The sequence below is a fragment of the Dermacentor variabilis genome, chromosome 4 (genome assembly GCF_050947875.1).
Source record: "Dermacentor variabilis isolate Ectoservices chromosome 4, ASM5094787v1, whole genome shotgun sequence".
In the NCBI taxonomy this organism is placed as follows: domain Eukaryota; kingdom Metazoa; phylum Arthropoda; class Arachnida; order Ixodida; family Ixodidae; genus Dermacentor; species Dermacentor variabilis.
Genome location: NC_134571.1, coordinates 198,492,791 through 198,519,510, shown reverse-complemented (window position 1 = coordinate 198,519,510; position 26,720 = coordinate 198,492,791). Strand labels below are relative to the sequence as shown.

Below are 26,720 nucleotides of genomic sequence, written 5' to 3'. Positions count from 1 at the left end.
AAACCAGGAAGGGTGCACGACTAATCACCAGACTCGTTTTGTGGAGTGCACGGAAGCCGTTGTGTATTCAATACCTCTGAAATGTGGAAAAAGGTATGTAGGGCAAACTTCTAGATGCACAAATGAGAGACTGAAGGAACACAAACTTAGCGTCGAGCAGGCTAACAGGAATCTAGGCATACATATCAGGGATTGCCCCTCAAAAGATTGCGCCGCAGAATTTAGACGCTGTAAAGTGCTGATGAAGCACAATGACCAGCTGGTCCGGGAGATAATTGAGGCGGCCGAGATTACCAGACTTCGTGACCAATGCGTTAGCACGCCGTCCTTGTTACTGACAAAAAAAGAACTTGAGCTTTTGCACGTGCAAACGCTATCTTGAGTGTATAAAAGAAAAGAAGAGAAAAAAAAAAGTGCTTGTTTCACATGATGTGAGATCACGTGACTGCGACACGTGAGGGCAATGTTTATAAGAAGCCGTGTTTCTTTCAGAATAAACGTTGTTGAAAGTCAGCGCTTGTGGTGTCTTCTTCTCTCGTCCCTTGTCTATATTTTGCGCTGTTACTAGCAGGAAGTTGAAGAGGCACCATGGGCGAGAGAAGCAATAAGAGGAGGCGCCATGCCAGTAGCGCTGTGCGAGTGGGCGCGTGGGAGAGCGCTGACATGTGCGTGGGGGTGTGCGCACATCGACGACAAACCTTGCAGCCATATGGCTGTGATTGCATCCCATGCTCGCGGCCACGGCGGCGTCCGTTCGCAGAACAGTTCACACAACAGCAACAAAGGCAGTCATAGGTAGGCTTTCGCCTATCGCAGTTTGGCTCTGCAAAGTGCCCTTATATTTTTTGATCATCTTGTTAGGGGCAGAAAAAAGATCCTTTACATCAAACCTACCTGCCGTCACGTCTATATCGGCCAAACAGGTCGATGCCTGAACATTAGATTGTCAGAGCATATGCGCTAGCTAACGGGTAATGCCTAGTCACATGTCGCACGGCATTGCTCTGTGCATGGGTGCACTTTAATCTATGAAGACAACACAATACTTTCAGTGCATAGCAATCAGACTACGAGGGAGATTATTGAGGTCTACTATATGAGTAAAAAGGATCGCGTTGTGTAAGCGTGCCATGCCTAAATCTGTATGAGAGTGAATTTGAAATTTATTGCGAAAGCAATACTGCTCGAGGTTTCCGCTCTTGGCCGTCGTCCCGGAGAATCCACCATTGACCTTTAGCGTGACCTATGTGTGACGTCATACCTGCTGTGGAAAAGCGGGGCCCCAACTCGGCTCGTCGCGATCGTCCCAGCGAATCCTCCATGCTGCAGCTGCGCGCCGCTGCCGCGAGGGGAGCTCGGTGTACGTGACGTCATGCCAGCTGTGTAAAAGCGCCCCCCCCCCAACTCGCGTGCGTCTATTTGTCGTACAAAAATCCCTCACGTGACCTGATCCTAGGTGCCTAGGGACAGCATCGATTAGGGATTTTTGAGAAGGCGCGACGCTGGCGCCGAGCGACGCCGTGGCGTGTTCGTCCTCGGCGTGATCGTTCTCTGGACCGCGCGTTGCTCAACATAGCTCACACTCTAAGAACAGTTTACACCCTTTGGCTTGCCCCTTCTGCCACACAAAAATAATCGTCATCTGCCTTGATGCGTTCCCTTTCTTTATCGCTGCGAGCCCAGAACTTTCCAGTAACGAATGGCACGTGCGTTATCAGCATAGAACAGTTTACACCCTTTGGAGTGCCCCTTCTGATAACGCGTGTGCTGTTCGTCACTGGAAAGTTCCGGGCTTGCAGCGATAAAGAAAGGAAACGCATCAACGCAGATGACGATTATCTTTGTGTGGCAGAAGGGGCAAGTCAAAGGGTGTAAACTGTTCTTAGAGTGCATGCGATTGTATACGTGCGCTGCTTGTGTGTTGGTTGTAGGTTCTGTGTTACTTGGCGGAAAGCCGTGAGTAGTAGCGGTGCGGCACTGCGGCTTTGGCCTCGGTGAGCTCTGGCAGTACGGAATCTGCGTTGTGTGACCCATGCTTTCTTGAGAACCCGGCGGTGGTGACAATTGAAATGCCGAAGTGGCCTAGCGCCTCGGCAGCGAAGTTCTGCGAACCGCGATGTGGCGTCGCCGTGTCCGACTTTCCTTAACGGACATCGAGGGATGTGCTGCTCGCTGCAAGTCATGTAAATGCAACTGCGTCGACCGCCCACTGTTCAGCGCTGAATGTGTGTTTGGTGTGCTGAACGAGTGGTGCAGCCGTGCAGCGGGGGTGGCGGAGGAGCAGAGTGGCTTAGGGGCTCCGATTGCGCGTTCACAGACATGTGCTCCCGTCTTGGTCTCATTAGCGGCTATCGCGGGATTGTGGTGTGCTAGCTCCTTGCCTGGTATGAAGTGTACGACGCTAACACACAGCATGTTCACGTTTTTCTGCGCTATATGTCATTTGCATGACGGCCGAGTTGAAAGCGAGACATATGTCTGTGTTTGCGTTTGTGTGTTGTAAATTACTTTCTATTGTGGAAGTTCTGGGAGTCTTATTACGCAAGGAGTGCGAACGTAAACATAAACACATATGTGTGTCTGAAATATTGAATTACTCATTATACCCTTTACGACTAATAAGTTGGCTACACGGCCTGTGTGAATCAGCTACCGTATGTTCCGACGTGTGTTGTGGTATACTGATGCATGGTGCGCGTTTATTTCAGTACTGCTGTGAAAACCATTTGTTTATTCCCTCAATACAAATGTACGGCTTCTTCGCCGCAGTACATTTTAGTTACGTGGTGAAGCATACTAAAAGTGGAAGGGGGCCGCTATCGGTTAGCATAGTATGTCCACTTAGGCGACCCGTGAGGGGGCGGGTGCGCGAGTGTATAATTAAAGAACTCTTATTTTAGTATGCTTCACCGCAGTACATTGCTTAGGCTTCGCCGCGAAATATTAGTGTATTGCGAGAAAGATAATCGTAAAAAGCCTAATTATGCAACGTTTCTTTAGTAGCTTGCTACGCCGCAATACAGGGGTGGAAATAAGCATCGTGCAGTAAAGCATACTAAGAGTGGAAAGGACACATAGGTTTACACTGTGCTCATTATTTTCAATTGTGACATAATTTGCAAGTGCATCTGTGCTCATGGTAAGCTTCATTGACAATTCTTCATACATTACAAATTCATATTGCAGGGAAGCTTACTAAAGCACATTCGCCATTGTGGTACGTGTTATTCACCTTCAATGCAGGAGCACAATGCGGATTCTTGCCCCTGCTTTTGGCTGGACTGCACATGCTCTTTGAGAATTGATTCATTCTTTTTTTATTTATTTATACAAGTACCTGCAGCGCCACAAGGGCATTATTGCAGGGGGGGACAAATTGAAATAAAGTGAACATGTGACAAAAACTTGATACAGCAGAGCACAGGTGGTAAAAGTAACAAAATACGTAACATAGATGAGTCATCTCGACGGCAAAACGGTCTTGTGAAATGCGGTGCAAATTTGCAAGACAGAAATGGAAAGGGTACACTATCGCATGAAGTGCAATGCCAGCCAAATGATATAGAGAAAACGGGATAATATACTACGACAGACTGCGTGACAATAAAGACAGAAACTCTGAACACGTTTTACATTCACCAATGCTCCTGGGAAGCCTATTCCAGTGTGCGGAAACATGCGGGAAAAATGAATTACGGTAGACATCAGTACGACAGCGCATTTCAAGGACTTTCAGCTCGTGATCACATCGTTTAGAGATGAAGTGGGGAGGGAAAATGTACAAGTTCTTGTTTATTCCTGTGAGATCAAAGTAGATTCGGAAAAAAAGTTCTAATTTTGCAGTTAATCGGCGGTGTGCTAGTGTTTTCCAACCAAGGTCCTCTTTAAGCAATGTAATACTGCTACGGAAATTATAATTACCAGAAACAAATCTTGCAGCGCGGTTTTGGACGCGTTCGAGCTTTTCTATAAGTTTAGAGCTTTGAGGGTCCCATACCTGGCAAGCGTATTCGAGTACCGGACGAACATTTGTTATGTAAAGCTGTTCTTTTACTTTCTGGGGGGCGTTATAAAAATTACGTCTAACAAGGTTTAGTATACGAGATGATTTTAAGGTTAAGTATTCAATATGTCTGTTCCATGTTAAATTTTCTGAAAAATAGACCCCGAGGTATTTGTAGTGTTCGACCTTTTCAAGAAGTAGTCCGTCCAATTTATACACTGATCTCACAGGAAAGCGTTTGCGGGTGAATGACACAAGTTGGCATTTAGCATTGTTCAAAGACATGCCCCACTTAATGCACCAAGCATGAATTTTGTTTAGATCATTCTGCAAACTACTAACATCACAAACATTTGATTAAGCGCTTAATCAATTAAACATTGATTAAGCGCGAGACCTAGCAATGGGTAGCCCAAATATAGATTTGAGAGAACCAAAACTAATTCAGCAGTAAGATGCTAAAGGGTTGTTTTGGTGTAGACCAGTGGCCAAGTCATGATATGAAAGAGGAGGAAGAAAAGCCGAGTCTTTCCACTTCAACACAAGAGTTGTGCAAAGTCCGCCCGACTCTTGGCCAATCCCCGTGAGTGGGTAAGCGCCAAACTCATCAAACATCATCAACACTGGAAGGCACAACTCCGACAAATAAATACGACTCTTATTTTACTTTTTTGAGGAGATTACTGACTTGCATTGGAAAGTGTTCACTTCAACAAACACTGCATGAAGTAAGCTTCCTGAGCATATTTCACCAGCTACTGCATCATTGTTTCACATTATGAGTGAAACTGCAATTTTCCTTATGCCACAAATTGCCCAATTTCGTACTTTGCAGTAGGATGTTAGCAGTGCTATTTATGTACTTAAATTCTCATGAATAGTAGTAGAGAGAAAAAAATAAAAGTAAGAAAGCAGTGGCTTTTCGTGCGTAGACTATGCATACACCTGGTTCTCTTATGGTCGTTTTTTCCCTATCCGCTAAACTATTCTAAACAAGCAAGTTTATACACAGACCACAACTAAGCCACAGGTATCGTTGGTAAGTAAAGTATATTTATTCGGTGACATTTTCTGCAACCCTGCTATTGGGCTTTCCTTCCTTACTTTTCAGCTGTGCAGGTTCATTAAGAGATCATGAGACAGTTTGACAATTTTAATCGTTGAAAGACTAAGCGAAACCTTTTTCGGGTTGTTTTTTCTTGGCGTCGGTTTTTTGTGTCCAAGGCCGTTTTACAGCGTGATTGTAGTATTTTTCTAAGTTTTGCCTCTGTCACCAAAGCTTGAAAGATTGCTACCCACTGCTGGTGGCATGACACATGTGATATTTCTTTTTCAATAAAAACCCGCCGTGGTTGCTCAGTGGCTATGGTGTTGGGCTGCTGAGCACGAGGTCGCGGGATCGAATCCCGGCCACGGCGGCCGCATTTCGATGGGGGCGAAATGCGAAAACACCCGTGTGCTTAGATTTAGGTGCACGTTAAAGAACCCCAGGTGGTCAAAATTTCCGGAGTCCTCCACTACGGCGTGCCTCATAATCAGAAAGTGGTTTTGGCACGTAAAACCCCAAATATTATTATTATATCTTTTTCAATAAAAGGAAGTCTGTCACTTATCCTGTGCACTGGTTATCTTTTGTCTCTTTGAATTGCAATTTCTTGCCTATATTTGCCCTTTTGCTGCATTTCAGATTAGGAATGGTCATCATAATTGACATTTAACCATATTGCACACAATGTGGATATGTAATTGCAATATATGGCCACCGTAAATATAATAGATGTTAATAATTCAAGAATAGTGCCTTTGCACGGTGGTGCAGCCATGAATTGTGGCTATAAGGTACCAGTGCTGCAGGTAGCACTGCTTGTGCAGAAAATAGTTGAACTCTACTACTTTGAAACATCATTGTTTTTATCTGCATTTGTGTAGCTCCAGTTTCTGTGAACAACACACATCTGGTGGAAGAGTGGCTTGCACTTGCAGTTCGGTCCGATGAATAGCCAAATTTCTGCCCGTTTTCATGTTATTAGCATATAAGTAAAGACAGTCGTTGTTATAGTAGCCTGTTTGCCCAGTGTAGAAGCCGCTGCAGGGTGTCAGGATCTCATACACATCTTCAGCTCTGCAGGGGACACAGCATCTGGCACATAGTCTGTCAGAGGCCATATATTCGGGGCAAGTTGAGTTTACTCACTAGCAAAGGGAGAACCAAGCTTGTTGGATATGAAGTAAACCGCCTGTATACTCAGTGGCCTTCTTCAATTCGTGTGACATGTGGTTATAGCGATCCTTGTTTTAAGCACTTCTTGTCCAGCAGCGGTCGTTTCCTTTTGAAACACTCAGGACAGCTTTCAGCAAGCTGGACAGGAATAACAGTGAAAAACCAGCAGATGTTAATTGTCGCACTTATCATGCGAAGCTTCGTACAGTATGATGAGGGAATAAATAAATGAGGGTGTTCCTCAAGGCCTTGTAGCACATGTCACGAGATTGGAGTAACATGGTGTATAGCACTTTTTTGATCGCATGCTATAGGTTTAGCAGGTGTGGCCATGGTTGAAGTGCAGTGCAAGGTCAAGAAAACAGATATCTATGAGCAGCACCCTGGCAGCACCCTGGTAAAGGAGACTCTGGGAAAACTAGTCGGAAGCCTGTTGAACATCTGGTTGACCCACTTGCTGGCTCCATCAGGCAAAGTATAATAAAGAGAAGGAAGTCATCAACACATCAGGAGGTTTTTACATTTAAACACAGTGCTAAGGTTATAACATGCCAACAAGTCTTAGTGCGCAGGCTATGCACGACCAACTAGATATGCCTTCTGTTCGGACATTGCTCATTTTAACTAACGAGGATGGAGTGGACAAAAAAAGAACAGCAGCTCCATTAATTTGGTTTCACTGGTATCAACAGTGTTTTGTAAGTGTACATTGCCATATTCCCCAATTCCTTCTGGGTGACATCAGCAAGGACCAGCTTGAGGCAAGGGGTAATAGACGTCTTTACAAGCTAAAAATGCATGCATGGAGAGCACATTGTGTCCAAAAAGTAGGCACTTCACAGGGGCACTGGAGAAGGAACAGATCGTTAACAGTGGGCAAAGACAAGCTACTAAACACCCAACACTGTTGCCATGTAACGACCTCTGAAACAATCTCTCTTAAAGAGGAAATCATCTTTGTTTATCTATAAAGAGGGCAGATGGGCAAAGCCCCTTCAGTAATGCTGCCAGCTTCAAAAGCCCACTTTGCACATCCTGAATGCTTCCTTCTTACGACTTTGCTGGGTGCAAGCATTCTACTGTCCAAAAGCTGTCATTGAGAGTACTGTTGGTTTGGTCCCTTCCTAGTTGGCCTGGATGCTCGCGGTGCTTATGAAGCAGCGCCATGAGGCAAGCAAGGTGAACGGATGCCTCCAAGACCTCGTTCATTTATTACACTGTTCTGTTAGTACCAACCATGAGACTTGAAACCAGCAAGCTCAAGTTCGGCACTCGCGTGGTTACTGCGGAGGATCCATAAAAAGCACAAAAACAGAAAACTCAAAGGAAAGGATAAATCACCATTTAACACTTGGTATTGCTGCAGCCCGCCCCCTTCTTTTATTTTGTCTGGTCGTGCTACATCATTTTACTATAGATAGGCATGGACTTAGGTGATGTCGCCAATCAGTGTCCAATTTTTATACACACTATGTGCTGGTTCAAAGAGGCTCGAGACACTGCAATGGAAGCTTCAAGTAGAAAAGGTGCCTGGAAAAAAAAAGCTGTGCTGCAACCATCTCGGCAACATCTTGTCCCCTTAATAAAAATTGTGCTTTCATATCAACTTGAGCCCTCCAGTTTAGAGTAAAGTACCAGTGCACTTATGAACAATGAATCAATTCTCAAAGAGCATGTGCAGTCCAGCCAAAAGCAGGGGCAAGAATCCGCATTGTGCTCCTGCATTGAAGGTGAATAACACGTACCATAGGCGAATGTACTTTAGTAAGCTTCCCTGCAATATGAATTTGTAATGTATGAAGAATTGTCAATGAAGCTTACCACGAGCACAGATGCACTTGCAAATTATGTCACAATTGAAAATAATGAGCAGTGTAAACCTATGTGCCCTTTCCACTCTTAGTACGCTTTACTGCACGATGCTTATTTACACCCCTGTATTGCGGTGTAGCAAGCTACAAAAGAAACGTTGCATAATTAGGCTTTTTACGACTATCTTTCTCGCAATACACAAATATTTCGCGGTGAAGCCTAAGCAATGTACTGCGGTGAAGCATACTAAAAGTGAGAAGGGGCCACTGTCACTGGACATAATAAGAGTTCTCTAATTATACACTCGCGCGCCCGCCGCCTCTCAGGTCACCTAAATGGACATACCTATGGTGGCCGATAGCAGCCCCCTCCCACTTTTAGTATGCTTCACCGCGTAACTAAAATGTACTGCGGCGAAGAAGCCTAACATTTGTATTTATTTATTTATTTATTTAAAATACTTTCAGGGCCCAAAGGCACTACAGAAAGGAGTGGGGAAGAAATGGCAAGGCTTGCAGCAAACAAATAAACAAAAATATTACAAGGCGTCTTGTAAAGCGTTCTTGAACTGGTGGTCCTCAGCTATGCTCGCGATTGTGGAGGGAAGCTGGTTCCATGCGACACTTGTTCTAGGAACAAAAGAGTCATTACACAATTTTGTGCGACAAGAACGTAGCCGCACCTTGAAGCGATGATCGGTCCTTGAAGATATGTAATGAGGTGGATGAAACAAAACGTCCTTCATCTCGTTGTTATAATAATAGATTTTATGAAAAAGATTAAGGCGAGATGACTTTCGACGCAACGAAAGGTCAGGCAAGTTTAGGGTTTTCTTCATAGATGTGACACTGGAATGACGTGAATAATTCGACAAGATGAAACGTGCGCCGCGATTCTGTATGGCTTCAAGAGTTTGAATGAGTGTAGTCTGAGTAGGATCCCATATGGCGCATGCGTACTCTAATTTAGAACGTACCAAGGTTTTGTAAAGTGTTAACTTCAGGGACGATGGGGCATCAAAAAAGTTTCGACGCAGATAACCAAGCATGCGATTGGCGTTGTTAGTTACATATTCTACATGCGTATTCCACGATAGATTAGAAGAAATGTGAACACCAAGGTATTTATAGCTGTTCACTGTTAATATATAGCTGTTAACTGTTATAGTGTGTTATAGTGTGTTATACCTGTTAACTGTTAACCGTTAATTGAGTGAATAAACAAATGGTTTTCACAACAGTACTGAAATAAACGCGCACCATGCATCAGTATACCACAACACACGTCACAACATACGGTAGCTGATTCACACAGGCCGTGTAGCCAACTTATTAGTCGTAAAGGGTATAAGGAGTGATTCAATATTTCAGACACACATATGTGTTTATGTTTACGTTCGCACTCCTTGCGTAATAAGACTCCCAGAACTTCCACAATAGAAAGTAATTTACAACACACAAACGCAAAGAACCCAGACATACGTCTTGTTTAATTTACAGCACACAAATGCAAACAAAGACATGTGTCTCGTTTTCAATTCGGCCGTCATGCAAATGACATATAGCGCGGAAAAACGTGAACATGCTGTGTGTTAGCGTCGTAAACTTCATACTAGGCGAGGAGCTAGCACACCACAAGCCCGCGACAGCCGCTAATGAGACCAAGACGGGAGCACATGTCTGTGAACGCGCAATCGGAGCCCCTAAGCCACTCTGCTCCTCCGCCACCCCCACTGCACGGCTGCACCACTCGTTCAGCACACCAAACACACATTCAGCGCTGAACAGTGGGCGGTCGACGCAGTTGCATTTACATGACTTGCAGCGAGCAGCACATCCCTCGATGTCCGTTAAGCAAAGTCTGACATGGCGACGCTACATCGCGGTTCGCAGAACTTCGCTGCCGAGGCGCTAGGCCACTTCGATATTTCAATCGTCACCACCGCAGGGTTCTCAAGAAAGCACGAGTCACACAACGCAGATTCCGTACTGCCATAGCTCACCGAGGCCAAAGGCGCAGTGCCACACCGCTAGTACTCACGGCTTTCCGCCAAGTAACACAGAACCCACAAGCAACGCACAAGCAACGCACGTACAATCACATGAGCAATGTTGAAAAACGCGCGGTCCAGAGAACGATCACGTCATTGACGAACACGCCACGGCGTCGCTCGGCGCCAGCATCGCGCTTTCTCAAAAATCCCTAATCGATGTTGTCCCTAGCCACCTTGGATCAGGTCACGTGAGGGATTTTTGTACGACAAATAGACGCACGCCCCCAACTCGGCTCGTCGCGATCGTCCCAGCGAATCCTCCACGGTATGTTGGATGATGTGTATAAGGTGAAGCTGCAACGATGTGCTGCAGCTAAGAAGCGGCGGCGTGCGGAAGAAACGGATGAAGAGCGGGAACAACGTTTAGCTAAACGGCGTGCATATTATGCAGCCAGGCGAATGCGTTCAACATCTCTTGATCTGGGTGCATCTACAAGTATCATGCATGCTCTCAGTGCTGACGCGACTTTGGCGACACCTGATCGTTCGACAGCAAGCCTTATGGATGCTTTAAATGGCGACGAGACTGCATCTACACGTTCGATGAGCAGTATGGAACTCTACAACCTGAACAGAAGATTGCTTTCGCAATCCACTAGGCTTAGCCAAGTTAAGCCTCAGCCATTTTTTTTAACCGCCTCATAGTGTGCATTAGATTACAGGCTATTGCGTTATTTTTGCCAGCGCACTGATAATGACGCCATCGATGAGAGAGCACGTGGGTATGGGTTCTGGTACATAAGTTTGTGTATGCCTTCTTTAGTTGTGAGTTCAGCGCTGTCCTGCGTGTTCCCTGCCTTTTGTCTTCGTCGTCTTGCGCAGCCCCTTCAAGATGTTCAAACATTACCAACACGCTCAAATTTCGATTATTCTACAGAAACGCATGATCTTATACTAACCACGCACCACGAATACTTATCCTCCGTTACTTACCTTGACGGACAGAGTGGCTACAAAGTAATTCATGCTACATTTCCCTTAAAACCGTCTTTGCGTCAGTCACACATGAAAAAAAAAAATCGCCCCTACGAAAAAGGGAGCTACTCTGCTATACACGGGGAACTGCAGGAATTTTACCAAACAAATGAGTCTGCTTTTGTAAATTGGTCTGTGCAACACAACTGATTATTATTTTAGAAGAAGATGAATTCTTTAGCCGATAATTATATTCCACTTATCTCTATTCCTACTAACCGCCAAAAACCACGGTTCACCCAAACTTTGAAAACACTTGAGAACAAAAAGAAACGGCTCTTTCGTTCTGCGAAGTTAAAACCAAATGCCGACTCGTGGCACACTTACTATCATGCTGAGCACGTATATCTAACAGCGGCTCGCCAACGTAAGCATTCTTTTTTTTTTCACTCAGACCTCCCCCGCGTGATAAATGATAACCCTCGTAAATTCTGGCAGCCCATGAACCCTCAGCCTACTCCCACTATCCATATTTGTAATGGTCAAGGTGATACTCTTTCGGACTCTGAGTGCTCTAATACTTTCAATGTCGCTTTTTCATCAGTTTTCAAACTGAACCTGAAGTTCCGCTACCCGTGTTTTCTTCACCTGTCATGTCTACAATGCCGGTCCGCCAACGGCGTCGCATCACTAATTGAAAAACGAAGAGTGTCTTCGTCCACGCGTGTTGATGAAATCGGCTCCAAAATATTAAAAACACTAAGCATATTTCTCCGGCATTCTTAATTTTGTTGTTTTCACAGTCTTTGTCTTCGGGAACTCCAGCAAACAAATAGAAAGTGGGCAAGGTCGTTCCGATCTATAAGTCAGGTAACCATGCTTCACCTTTGCACTACAGGCCCATCTCCATAACAAGCATACCACGTAATAAAAATGAAGCGTATCATTTACGGTCATATAATGGACTTCCTATATTCCAATAGCGTTTTTTCATCCATCACTGCATGGTTTTCGCAAGGGAGTATCTTCTGAAACTCAGTTGACTCTTTTCCATCATGACTTACACTCAAACTTAGATACTAACATGCAAACTGCCGTAATTTTCCTCGACTTGGCTAAAGCGTTCGACAAAGTACACCACCAACGGTTACTATTAAAACTTTCTCATTTTGCCTGGCATCCAGCTCTCATACGATGTATTAAAGAATTCTTTACTAGCCGTTTACAATATGTATGCATCAATAACACTGCCTCTAATCCTGTCCCTGTATCATCTTGCGACCCCAGGGCTCTGTATTGGGCCCCCTATTGTTTCTCATATACATTGATGATCTGCCACTACAAGTTTCTTGCACAATTCGCATGTTTGCAGACGACTGTGTTATTTACCAAACACTAACGACAAGGTCACACTGCAGCGCAACGTAAATAATATCCTAAACTGGTGCGATTGTTGCCTGATGGTTCTAAATCCCACTAAATGTAAAGCGGTGTCTTTCACTCGTTCTCGTAACCTTCCCCTTTTTCCGTACACAATTTCTACCACTCGCACTGAGACACTTAATTGCCTTAAACATCTATCTCTCAAGATTTTAATTGGCTTCTGCGTGTGTTCAACATCGTTACATCTAATAACCAAACCCTAGGTTTCCTCAGACGTCATTTACGAAACTCCCCTCCTCATCTTAAACTCATTGCATACATGCCTCTAATTCGCGCTAAATCCGAGTACGTGTCACACTTTGTGATCTTATCAAATTTATCTTATAAATGTGCTAGATATGGTGCATAATCGTGCTATTAGGCTCATCTCTCATCGTATGCATACAACATAAGCATATATTCCTTAAAGGCAGAAACAGCCCCCCCCCCCTCTACTGACGCCGTCGCATCGCTAGTCTATCCATAATTCACAAAATATATCATAGGTCTCTCAATCAGCTACCTTACATTACCTTACCTCTTACCACCAGTTCGCAGATCCCTTCGTATAGGGCATTCCCTATTGCGCGCCCCCGAGCCCATACTCTCGCCTTTTCGTCTTTTTTTTTTTTTCCGCGCACCATTGTAGACTGGAGCGGCCTTCCTCACGCCATCGTGGACATCACCAAGTCACACGCCTTCATTGGCGCTGTAAGAGCTCACTACTCATATTGAATGGGCATTGTGTTTTCCTTTTTGTATATCCACCCCTTATATAATACCCCACCCCCATGGGACCTTTGAGGTAATAAATTGAAAGTGAACTTCTGTATTTCGCAACGTCATTTCTATACGCCTAGTTCCTATACAACCTTTGTAGCACGCACATTAGTTTTATGCACCCTTCTGTGGCTGCGTCTAAGATATAGAACTGGCAAGGTTTTTTTTTTGAATGAATGAATGAATGAATGAATGAATGAATGAATGAATGAATGAATGAATGAATGTTTATTTCATCTTGAATACACTTTCAAGAAAGGTGCAGGGGCAAAAGGCGCACAGCGCCTGACAGTGGCCCCTGTACCCCCAATATACGCTTTTATTATACATTATTTAGTGGTAGTTCATTGGCAGTGAGCGGACACACACAACGTTACATATTTTAACACATTATGCATGAGTTTACACAAACTGAGAACAGAAATAACAAAATTTTTGGGTTACAGTTTGTTTACCAATACAGACGGTGAAATAAGAAAAAAAATGTTCCCCTTTTCCTCCCCTCTTCCCTTTCCTCTCCCGGTTCACAGTCAATAACGTACAGGTTATACAGGTTAATTACCATAGTACACTAAAGTGCAGCATATAACCATGAACATGTACGTATCCACGTAAAACAGAAAAACAGGAAAAAAGCGGGTTATAATATATTTATGTAGCAACAATCACTCTCTCAAACACTGTGTTAGTAACAATTCCTTCACATGGTTTTTGAAGCCGTTTCTTGTCATACTGAAATCAATGTTATCTTCTAGCTTATTTAGGATTGTTAGTACTTGGTACCTGGTTGTTTGTTTACCATACTTGGTCCTTGTGTTTAGGGTCCGTTTTCTTTTTAGTCTCATATCGTAAGGAGCTTCATTAATGTTTTCGTGTATATAGAGTGCATTTTTATATATATACTGCAGTAGTTTAAAATCGTAAACGTCGTTAGCTTTAAGCATTCGGTATTTAAAGAATAATGGTAATGTGCTTAGTTCATGACATGGTCCCTGATAGTTTTCGTAAGTGCGCAATATTTTCTTTTGTAGAATAATGAGCCTGTTGTAGTTAGCTTTTGTTGTGGTACCCCATACCAATATGCCGTACGATAATCTGGAGTTGAACAGTGAAGTATATAGATTTTGTTTCAGCCAAATAGGTATTAAGTGTGCAATTTTATACAAGCATCCAACAGATCGGGAGAGTTCGGTAGCTAAATTATTAATTATTAATTCATGCTGCCTCATTCTTGTCTTAACGTTGCACCTACCGTGTTCCGTTCCATCGCTGCTTTAGCAGTCTTTCGCTTTCTTTCGGTTTACTTTGTTGTCCGGGACACTTTAGCAATGACGACTGTTTTTGTTACGTACTCTTCATTCAAAAAATATTGGTGAGCCATTGTTCAAGAGTAGCGAGAGATGCGTTCGCGTGCTCGAGCCCGATCCTTACCCGATCTTAGTCGTAGTGAAGTCCGTGCCTGGGGCCGTTTTGGCGCCACCATTCGGACCTGCCCGCTGCCGCTGGTTAGTGCTGGTCAGAGGGCGGTGACTGGCCACTGTTCTTTCGAAGCCCGCAGCTCCGATGTCAGACACCCTTGCTGGCTTCTGCTGCAATGAAATAGTTTCCACTAAGCGTTGCAAACAGCGCTCAATTTCCCACACACACAAAAAAACAGAGAACAATTTACCGAGAGCACAGGCAGCTGTCATTTATCAAATATGTGGTATATCCCATAGCCCATATCATCTGATATGTTCGGCTGAAGGCGCCCCATCCCTGTGACACTAAATATACAAGGAAGCCAGAAAGTCACGCTAGCATGGAAGTTTGCATGAATCAACAGCGGTACAAGGGCACAAGACGCGTGCCCTTGTCGAAACGTTGGCTACATGGACACTCCTTGTTCACCCACTGCTATGAAAATGTGCTTGGTTGTTGGGGGTACCCCTTTCCATGCCACAAATGTTAAACGGGTAGAAACAGAACAGGAAAATGTAAGGAGAGTAAAGAAGTTAGAGGATGTATAGAGAGGCATATTGGGTGCGAAAGTGTTGGAAACGAAATGCAAACGAATTTAACAATACAGTTGAACAAACAGTTAGGAAACAGAGGATGGTGTTACACCATCGCGCAATGCACGTCCAAGGGAGTAGATCAGCAAGCTAGCGTTTAGAGGCGCCTCCTAACAATACCAGGTTAACAGTGACCATTACAACTTTCTCAGCAGGCGAACAGCAGGCGAACAGCGCTATATATATCTATATATCTATATATATATATATATATATATATATATCTATATATATATATATATATATATATATATATATATATATATATATCTATATATATATATATATATATATAGCGCTGTTCTTTGAGACGTCGTTTTCAACTTTTTTTATAAAATTGCAGACTAGAAGAAAAGAGCGCTACGAAGACGCGGACTAAAAGAGTCTGCTTTCTTCAAGTATGCAAAACCAACTCGCCCACATCAAGCAGCGCCTTGTCCGTCATACATGTTCCTGTTTTAGTCCGCGTCTTCGTAACGCTCTTTTCTTCAAGTATATACAATGAGCGCACGATTGGATTGAATTTCACGCCTACATCGTAAATGTCACCGAGATACGCCGTCCCACGCTTATATATTTCTTCTATTCTAAGGAATTGAGGGGTGCAATGTAGAAGGTGGACGCGGAATTTTTGACTCCCGCCGCTCAGTGGCGTTCCAGTTACGTTCACTCGAGAGTGTGGCCGGGAGCGCTGCTGAGCCGCCGAGTTTCTCCACATGTAAACGCTCATACGTCATGTATGGATATCTTTCTTCGATTTCCCTAATATAATGAGCCCTGCAAGTCTAATAGTTAACAAGTTCATTAACCAATTTTAGTCAATTAGGGCATTAATTACCTGATCTCAACCGTTCTCTCACGTCCACCCGCACTTGCACCACGGCTTCACGTAAGTTGTACACATATCTCGAAAATCTACTTTTCACATAAAATGTATTTTACATCCACAATGTACAAACAACGTACGGCTCATACGGGACGCATGAGCCTGTTAGATACGGGACCTTTTCCTGAGCCTCCTTCGAGTTCACCAGACCACATCGAATCGCGCCACCGCTAATTAAGGAGTGCAGAAGCACATCTACCCCGTTCCAGAGGAGCGGCACGTGCAAACGAGTTGGCGTCCCCCACCTCGTGCGCCGCAGGTGGAGCTATCCACTACTTGACTATTCCCGAAAGTGTAGCGGTAGCCTGGCACGGTTCCAGGTAACGCAGGGTCCGAGCAAAGCTGCTTTGTAGCACTGAAACGTCGCCCCCTTCCGCCTATTGTGACGGCGCTTGCAAGTCAGGATGGCAATACCGCAAAGAGAAGTAAGCGCTCGCACAATTGGGGCCGAAGGAGCGACCCTGTAAGCCGGGTGTGACACAATCGCACGGGCGGCGACCATTGGCCGAAAATGACGACACCTGAGCGGGCGCGCCGATTGGCCGAAAATGGCGTCACCTGAGCGGGCTCGCCGATTGGCCGAACGTGACGTGACTTCGGGGCACCGAAGGGCTTAAAAGCCAGAGACCGGGAGCAGCAGTAGAGCATTCCTTAATTCATCTTTTTCGAGCTTCTTGCCACGGGCCGCAGCGTCCGAGTTGCTGCCGACCCGTAATGACTTTATGACTGTTCATTTCTTTGTACTCTCACTGTAAATAATATAAATAAACCTCCAGTTTTCATCTATAAGTCTTCCACAACCTCGGCCAACTCCCGCACCCAACGGCAAGGTCCAAAAATCTGGGGGACAGCAATTGGGATTGTCCTCCAGATCCTACAACTAGTGGCAGCGCTAGGGATGAACCTTCGTCCAGAGAGATCCAACAAGCCTCAAAGCAGCAAGAATCTAGCATTTCTTTAGACCCTTTATGCATTGTCGTCTGTGGGGTATCACAGGGCCGTCCAGTGTCACTAACATTAAACAGGTTGCATGACAGCTCCCCTGGGCGTGCATCCTGCTTTTACTGGTGCTTAACCGTTACATTGCAAATTACCCGCTGTGGTAGCTTCGATACGGATGAACCTTCGTCGAGAGAAATTCTGAGGAACCCGGAACAGCGAAAAAGAGCCTTCGTCGAGAGAAATCCTGAGGAACCCGGAACAGCGAAAAAGAGCTAGCCTTCGACCCAGAGAATCCTGAGTACCCCGGAACAGCGAAGAAGAGCCTTCGTCTAAAGGGGTCCCGAGGAATTGGGCGCAGCGAAGAAGAGCGAGCCTGCGACCCACAGAGTCCCGAGGAACCGGGAAGGGCGGCCCGATGAACAAGGTGGCAGGGTGCTGCAACCGTAAGTGAGCGTGTGGTTTTTTTTTTCCTTTTGATTCGCCATACTTCAAATGTTGTGTTTATTTTGATAGTTCTAGGAATCGGGAATTTGTTGCATATTGTGTGTTTGCACAAATTAAGGAAAACAGTTCTAACCACCAGTCGGGGCAGCTGCCATGGATCTTAGAAGGTTGACGATGTTAGACTTGTTGGTGTGCGACGATTTGGGAGTTCAGGCGGACGAGCAGATGAAAAAGCCAGCTATCATAAAGGTGATTCAAGATAGTGGCAATGATGATAAAAGCATTGAGCTTGCTTGGGAGGTGATACAAGAACCATGGGAGCGTGAGCGTTGTGAACGTGAACGTAAGAGTGAGCGTAAGCGTCAAGAACGTGAGAATGAACGGAAGCTTGAGCTTCAAGAACTTACACTTAGGTGTGAGCGTCAAGAACGTCAGCGTGAGCGTCAATAACGTGAGAATGAACGTGAACGTGGGTATCAAGAACGTAAGCGTGAGCGTGAGCAAAAGTACGAGAGAGAGAAGGCAGCATTGATAAAACAGATACAATATTGTGAGCAGTTAAAGGCACAGAGACAACGGCTGTCTGAAAATTCTGTAGGTAGTGTAAAGCAAAAGAATGAGGAAGTATCTAGCGCATTTTCACCAAAAGCCGACGAGAAAAGTAGTGCCTGTGAGATTAGCGGCCCATTCATACGCGAACGGAAAGGGCTAGCTGCTAACGATGCCGTAGTGGCAACAGAGGCCGTTAAAGGCCAGAGTGAGAGCGACGAGGTGCTGTGCCAACAGAGTACTGTAGAGACAGCTAGGCCAGCTGCGAACAAATTGGGACAGTCACCGCGCGTGTGCGTCGCTTGTAGTGTTGACGAGGTTGTTAGCGAAGTACAGAGTACTGTTGACCCGACAGACGCGAGCACCCATGTCGAGCCAGATCTGCGTGCTGATGGGAAGTGAAAGCTGGACGATGCAGTTGAGGGCAGCTCTCAGGATCGCGAGCTGCGTAGCTCAAGGGAAGACAACTGCATTGTTCAGGGATCGATGCGGCTCTCCGCCAGTCTAGGCAGCCAAGAGAGGTGATGTAGTTAAGAATCACTCAGACTGTGCGGGTAAAAGACCGATCCGGGCCGACGAAATGTGTACCGGCCAGCACGAGGCGCGAGAAGGCGACATGAAAGCGAGTTCAAAGAGAAAGCGCCGCAGAAAGAAGCGCGGTAAAAATCGGGAATCCGTAGATAAGGTAGCGCAGCCAAAAAGGGCGAGAGGCGCGAAAAACCAAAGCGCGAGGAGAAGAAAGGTGCGGTCGTCGTTGACGACGTTGGCGCATCAAACACGTTCGAGCCACCGGTCAAAGATATACCGAGAAGCATGTTCTGCACGGACGCGGACAAAGGGCACGGGGCAATTATGTTCCTTGTAGGTCCGTCGTTCATTTCGAAGTTAGCGTGTAGTGCGAAGGAGCGCAAGGTGGCAGGACGAGACGAAGTGATAGGGAGTCGCGACGCGGTCAGTCGAGATCATAATAAAAGCATGGCTCCAGGAGACAAATTGGCCAGAGACTGTAACGTCTTCAAGGCGCTGATAGTGTGTCGGCCCTATTATCGTTCCTGGGTAGCCAGAATAGCTTTCGAACCGCGACCACCTCGAGTACGGCTCAAAATTATGAATCAGTTGTAAACAATTGAAACGGGAGGCCAAGAGAGCTTCCGTAGAAGGAAAGCGTGTTTTTTTTTAAATTTATTTTGAGCACTTCGAAATTTTCACGATTTGAGACTAGGATTTCTTTCAATGTGTAAGGTATGAGCTTTGTTTGTGTTTTCTTTTGAGAAGCTCCGAGATTTGAAAGATGAGGTTTAGGTAAAACTTTAGTTTCGCGAGTGTTAATGAGTAGATAGGCTTTCTTTTTTTCTGTGTGTGTGAGTAACCTGGAGGTCAACGTTATCGGTGAGCGGCCTATGGTAGCGCGTGTGTGTATTAGTTAACCTTATTTTTATGTGTTTTTTTATTTCCTAAGGTTAAGCGCGTAGATTTTCAGTGAGTGCATAATTTGCACTGAGAAGCGTTCTTAGTTCCTTCAGCGCGTGTCCTGTGTGGACGGAAGGAAGCAGATTTATGACTGGGTTGCTCGTGTGTGTTGAGGGCAGCCTTATTCTGACTTCTCTAGTGAGCGTGCGTGGAACGAGTTATTAGCAGACGCATTTTTTAAGGGTTCTGCGGAGTGCGTAAGTCCCGCAAGTTTAGTTGTTCTTTTAAGTTACGTGTCCTGTAGGGACTAGAGAAAGACACGTGAGTAAGCGTGATGGAACGTTTGCGTGCGACGCAAGTACGTGTTCGGAATAGGGACCACAAAGCAAGCGCGCTTGTGATTACGTACTTGTAGAGTTGACCGGACTTTTCAGTGGCCCCAATGCGTGCGATAAGTACGCCACTGCGATAGGTTGGAAACAGGCTGTTCGCGAAATTAGGCCACTTAAGTTATGTTACTTAAGGTATACTCAACATGCTTTTACAATTGAACACTAAAAAATCTTCTGGCCCGGACAACATTCCAAACACATTTTTAAAACGGTATGCAGAATGGACATCAAAGTACTTGCACGTTCTGTTCACAAGGTCATTGTGCGAGGAACAAGTACCGAGCGACTGGAGGACAGCCAGAGTGAAGCCATTACATAAAACAGGAAAAAAGCACTGCATTCAAAACTACCGTCCAATTTCTTTAACATCTACAGTATGTAAACTTTTGGAACACATAATTCATAATCATATCTCAGAATTCTTGAAAAACAATAATGTACTAACAAAGCATCAACACGGATTCAGAAAAGGCTACTCTACAATTACCCAACTAGTTTTAACAGTGCACGACTTTGCGAAAGCAATTAACAATAGGAAATGCTATTTTCGTGGACTTTTCAAAGGCTTTCGACAGGGTCTCTCACAAAAAACTACTTTACAAATTGAGCAAGATACTGAAAAACTCCAGACTAATTAATTGGCCCACAGCATACCTTGATAGCAGAGAACAATTTGTTGTTTTTAATAATCATTCTTCTGAACGACTTCCGGTAGGCTCTGGTGTTCCCCAGGGCTTGGTCCTTGGACCTCTCTTGTTCCTTTTATTCATTAATGATATGCTGCATGGTATTCCTGTTATGGCTAAGCTTTATGCAGATGACTGTGTATTGTACTCGGAGATAGACAATATTACTGACCAGGAGTTGCTGAATGATGCTTTTCGACAAATTGTCGACTGGTGTGCTGCCTGGCAAATGTGAATTAATTTCGAGAAAACAGTTTTTATGTCCATCTCACATAAGAAGCATAAACTAACGTTTCCATACGGTATTAATAACATAATTATTTCCGAAGTAACACATTATAAGTATCTAGGACTCTGGATCACAAATGACCTCACTTGGGCTAAGCACCTTGAATATGTAGTATCTAATGCTAACCGCAAGCTTTATTTTTTAAGGAGGGCTTTGAAACTTTCTACTCCCACTGTACGCCTACTCGCATATAAAGCTCTAATTCTGCCGATGCTAGATTATGCATGTGTAATTTGGGACCCTTTTACTAAAACTGGCACTAACAAGATATAAATGGTGCAAAGAAAAGCAGCTCGTTTCATTTATAACAACTTCGGACGCACTTCAGTGACAGACCTCTTAACAAAAGCAAACCTGCCACCATTAATGCAAAGAAATCGTGTATCACGACTAAAATTTCTTTTTCAACTTATTAACGGTCATTATAAGACAGATCTCACGGGAATAATTACTTTTTCATCTGGTCATGCTACTAGACAGCGACATAGCCGAACAGTAACCCCATTTAGTACACGTAATAATTGTTTTAAGTATTCCTTCTTTCCCCGAACAGTCGTTGAATGGAATCATCTAACCAATGACCAAGCTTTAAAATCATCACTTTCGGCGTTTGTTTCAAGTATTGAGTAACAATTTGTTTTCTTGCTGTGCCACTGCTATGTTCAAGCTCTGTTAACCTGATTTGTATTGTTTTCGTTGCCTATGCTATAGTATTCTTTACATATGTATTCTTTTCCACCCTGCTAAAATCCCCAATGGGGATTGCAGTATTGATAAATAAAATAATAAATAAATAAAATAAATGTTCGGCTGTTTTCCTTTTTTGTTTGCAACGCCAACGGCCCTTTGTTTTGCAACAACAATGTCACTCTGGCCTTGTCGGCATTCGGGGAGAAATGGATAGCGGTTTGGAAAGGTGGTTGGAACTGCTTTGTCAAAATTGGGGAAATAAAAGATCAGGGTTCATTTTGACTCAGTAATAGCCTGGCGAGTCAGGGGTGAAGAGCCTGCGCTTACACGTGGTGCAGCGCTGTGTTGTTTTGTTTGTTTGACGTACGTTCTCCAGGGCCCAGGATCCCGAAGTTCGTCAAACGAGGCTCGACACAAGTACCCTGCAGGTTCTTTCAGCGTTCCTCATGGCCAGCGAATTGTTTTCACCGGCCATTCTGAACTTCCGGGGCGAGGAGGAGCTGTTAGATACGGGGCCTTTTCATGAGCCTCCTTCGAGTTGACCAGACCACATCGAATCGCGCCACAACTAATTAAGGAGCGCGCAGAAACACATCTATCCCGTTCTCGAGGCGCGGCACGTGCAAACGAGTTGGCGTCCCCCACCTCGTGCGCCGCAGGTGGAGCAATTCACTGCTTGCCTCTTCCCGAAAGTGTAACGAGAGCCTGGCACGGTTCTAGGTAACGCAGGTCCCGAGCAAAGCTGCTTTGCAGTACTGAAACGTCGCCCCCTTCCGCCTATTGCGACGGCGCTTGCAAGCCAGCAAGGCAATACCGCAGAGAGAAGTAAGCCCTCGGACAATTGGAGCCCAAGGAGCGACCCTCTGCGCCGGGTGTGACACAATCGCACGGGCGCCTACCATTGGCCGAAATTGACGACACCTCAGCGGGCTCGCCGATTGGTCGAAAATGGCGTCACCTGAGCGGGCTCGCCGATTTGCCGAACGTGACGTGACTTCGGGACACCGAAGGGCTTAAAAGCCAGAGACCGGGAGCAGCGGTAGAGCATTCCTTCATTCATCTCTTTCGAGCTTCTTGCCACGGGCCGCAGCGTCCGAGTTGCTGCCGGCCCGTAATGACTTTATGACTGTTCATTTATTTGTATTCTCACTGTAAATAATGTAAATATACCTCCAATTTTCATCTATAAGTCCTCCTCAACCTCGGCCAACTCCCGCACCCAACGGCAAGGTCCAAAAATCTGGGGGACAGCAATTGGGATTGTCCTCCAGATCCTACAACTAGTGGCAGCGCTAGGTATGAACCTTCGTCCAGAGAGATCAAACAAGCCTCAAAGCAGCAAGAATCTAGCATTTCTTAGGGCCCTTTATGCATTGTCGTCTGTGGGGTATCCCAGGGCCGTCCAGTGTCACTAACATTAAACAGGTTGCATGATAGCTCCCGTGGGAGTGCATCATGCTTTTACTGGTGCTTAACCGTTACTTTGCAAATTACCCGCCGTGGTGGCTTGGCTGCCATGGTGTTGCGCCGCTAAGCACAAGGTCGCGGGATCGAAGCCCGGCCGCGGCGGTCGCTCTGTGGGGCCGATATGAAAGAATCGCCCGTGTCCCGTCCATTGGGAGCACGTTTAAGATCCCCTGGTGGTCAAAATTAATCCGGATTCCATCACTAGGGCGTGCCTCATAATCAAATCGTGGTTTGACACGTAAACTCCCACCATTCGTTCACACTTTGCAAATTGACTAAAGCGCACGTGACTGACGCAGTTTTTACACAAATGAAGCAAGAAACAGTGCGAGCACAGGCTCCCACGACAAGCAGCGGTCAGTCATCGATACGCGAAATCCAGAGTCAGCACGTAGCTCTGTCTTAAGGTGGGAGTCCGATGTAGCTCGCTAACTTAGGATAAGTGGGCTATTTACCTGCGCAAAGACAGGCTCACCAACAGAATACGCTAAACGGAGGGAAGTAATTTGATAAAATGAAACCTGCGGCCCTGTTATGCAATAACGGACTTTGCTTTCTAATTTTCATTTACTACGACTCGGCGCTGCGATGTTCGAGCCAGTGACGAAGGGCGAGAATAACGGAATACAGACTTGACTGTTACATCAGGGCTGCTTCAGTACGACTGATGGAAATGGTAACTTGTAGATCCCCCACAGCTGGTATCCAAGCTCAGAATAAAGACACGTCTCATGGAAGGAGCTTCACAAAGGATTGGGCCGTACAATTGTTTCGACATCTAAGCTTGCCGTTAGCGTTATTATGGTAATTATTGTGTCCCTGTAAGAAGAGGGTAGGGCTTACACGAACTCTCAAGTATTGTCAGTGTGGTTTTGCACTATAACTGAACTATGATTGTTACAATTGCAGGTGCACAAACTGTTACGACATATTCTCGTAAATTTTATTTGTTTCGCTTTGCACGCATTTTCCGTGTGTAACTGGCGGTAGACATTCGGTGGTAGCGTACATAAACGCAATCAGTTAAAACATTTAAGTGTATAATAAAACGTAATACAAAAGGAGGAAAGTGGGGCAAGGAATGAAACTTGGGGTACTTCTTAATCCAAGGGGAAGAGGAGACGTCCTAGTAATGAAAACCTAATATTTCCAAATATCTGAGCAATAATCTTCTAAACCACTTCTGCTTAGGATGAATATTTCATTTCTTAAGCTTAAGAAAACTGCTTCTGGCTTTCAAGGCCAAAATACCTATATAAAATGTGTAAAGGCTATTCTCGCCCCTGCCTTTACACAGGGATCTTCCTTCCTGTTATCGGCCATGGTGCGCTATTACGTTCAGTTAGGTTAAGTTATTCCAATCTGTTTTCATACCATTTCAACTACCAGCCTACCTAGTTGGCCGAAACTTTTCGGACTATCCCCACTTGGCCTATCAGTCAGGGGACGTCACGAAAAGCGCGATATGACGTCTGATATGACGCCTATGACACATTGACTGTGCAGGATTAGGCAGAAAAACATAAAATTATTTTTCCCCTTCTATGCTTTTTTCGTCATTAGCCCTCTGATATTTGCCAAAAATTTTTGGCCTGTGCCCTCTTCGCCTGTCCGTCGCGCGAAGCCACAAAACCACAAAAATCAACATGTACAAGTGTCGTTTACGCACTAAAGATGCATTAAGACGCCGAACAAAATTGACTATTCTTCAGAATAATGACAGGCCGCCCTGTTCCGAAAGGCATAAAATATGGCTGCTGCCAGTAGCTGTGGCACCAGCTATACGAAGCTGCCGGGGAGAATCATTTTGGCATGGAAACACAACGTTGTCGAGACCTTTCGGCCCGTATACGACATGGCTCTGACAATTCTTATTCGTTAAGGATCCATTTTAGCGGCATTTTTAACGTACTGTTGCACACCGCCGTGAAGCTTCTAGCAGCCTGCGCAAGCAAAGCAAGGGGAAGAGGACCAATCGCACACGTGGGCACCGCCTTCTTCATCCGTTTACCTATACGTGTACTTCTACTATGCTACATGAGACACATAGAAACCCTATCTACTTGCGCACACGTCCTCTCTGGTTGGTCAGTTACATAACAGAAACGTGCAAAGGAAGGCAATGCTATTTTCGTTGGAAGCTAGCAAATGTGAGCTCCTATAAAGGAGGAAAGTGTTTAATGGGATTCTTCAAACAAAGACTTTCAATCGCTGCCCGATGATTGCGCCAGCCATTGCATCAATTTTAGATCAGTAGATCGTAATTAAATTGGGATCTAATAGTTTTACGTTATACCACTGATGGATATATAATTCGAGCAGGTCGGAGGTAGTACAGCGACTTGCCGCTCGTTTGCACTATTGTGTGCTCAGTAGCTGCTCTCATGACGAGGCCCGACTGCCTGCCTACCTCCTCCTTGTCGACGGAGCCGTGCAGTGCCCCGTACTTGGCACGTCCCAACCTGGGTGCTCCTTGACCGCTTGTCGCGTCTTGCTCCGGGGCTCCCAGTCCCTCGTGCTGCAGGGCGCTCGCGTCGTAACCGGGACGCGCAGACGAAGGGGAGCCGGACGACAAGAGTGAAATGGGCGACAACGGGGAAGCAGATGGAGATGCGGAAGTAGCTGACGGCGGGGAAGCGCGCGTAAACGTGGCCAAAGTCTGTTCGAAGCCGTCGTTTGGTTGTTTCTTGCGGCCTTTCGGGCGATGATGACGCAGCGTTATCTCTTGCGGTGCGGTGCGGTCCGCATCAGCCGTGGACGGCACACTCGGCGATAGGGGAAGCAAACCTTGCCGTTGATGCGGTTGCGTCCAGGCTGCGCCGAGGGCTGCGGTTGGCTGCGCGGTCGGGGACTTCCCGACACGAGAGCGTCTTCTGAGCAATTCGTTTGGCGGCACCCGTCCGCGCGAGCTGCCGCGCGAGGCTTGACGTCTTGCGCCGCCACTGGAGGCCGGGGCAGTGTTTGCAGCGTGGTCACTGCGGGCAGGGTCGTCTTCCTCTGGTTGGCCTTCGCGCATGGTGACTGGCCGGCGCGCTTCGACAACACCCAGCACACAAGTCGAGTTTGGCGTCGCCTGAAGTGGCGCCACGAGGTGCTCGCTGTGATTGTTCGAGTGCGTAGCGGGCTGCCGACAGCTGGAAACTAAGCGTACCAATGCAGACTTGTGAATTAAATGTCAACGCAAGCTGTGGGAACGTCGACCTACGCAGAAGAGCAATCTTCGTCTTCAACTTTCGAGCAGTCAGCGCTCACGAGCGCAGATTTATGCTTCTTCCTTTTCGTTCTCCATGGGTGATTTTGCACCGGCGACGGAGCCGAGCCATGACTACAGCTACAAATCACCCATTTGGGCATTGGGACGTTTGCGCACAGAGCACTATGACGACAATAAAATACCACGCAAGTTAAAATTTCTGTATTCCACAAAGACCTGCCACTGAATGTATTGGCTGCATTCTGTTTCAGCAGTTCCCCGCAGCAGAGTCAAAGCTACCAGGTCAGCGAGTGCAGGTGCTTGCGCAGCGAGATGTTGTGCCATGGTTCGGAAGCCGCTGCTTGAATAAAGGTCATTGACAAATGGTCACGTCGCCAGGTGTCTGCTTCAAAGCTTCTCTGCAGGTCATAGCTGCGAATTTTTCTCAACCTTGCATCGCTTTTATTGAGGTTCCATGTAGCCGAAAATCAAATTCTCCACGTGCAAGGGGG

The 26,720-nt window shown here is 45.7% G+C and overlaps 1 protein-coding gene across 2 annotated transcripts in view; it reads right to left on the bottom strand.

The window, feature by feature from the left end:
- Positions 1-26,250, bottom strand: part of LOC142580044 (endothelin-converting enzyme 1-like) — a 95,607-nt gene extending 69,357 nt beyond the window's left edge. Inside the window, exons 1-2 of one of the 2 annotated variants that reach the window (XM_075690790.1) lie at positions 25,426-26,250; positions 14,638-14,795 (exon numbers count right to left, since the gene is read on the bottom strand). In XM_075690790.1, coding sequence (XP_075546905.1) covers positions 14,638-14,795; positions 25,426-26,031 — 764 coding nt within the window. In that variant the 5' untranslated portion in view covers positions 26,032-26,250. The remainder of the gene's footprint in view (positions 1-14,637; positions 14,796-25,425) is intronic. The other variant, XM_075690792.1, reaches the window with a different exon arrangement.
- Between the last annotated feature and the right edge of the window lie 470 nt (positions 26,251-26,720).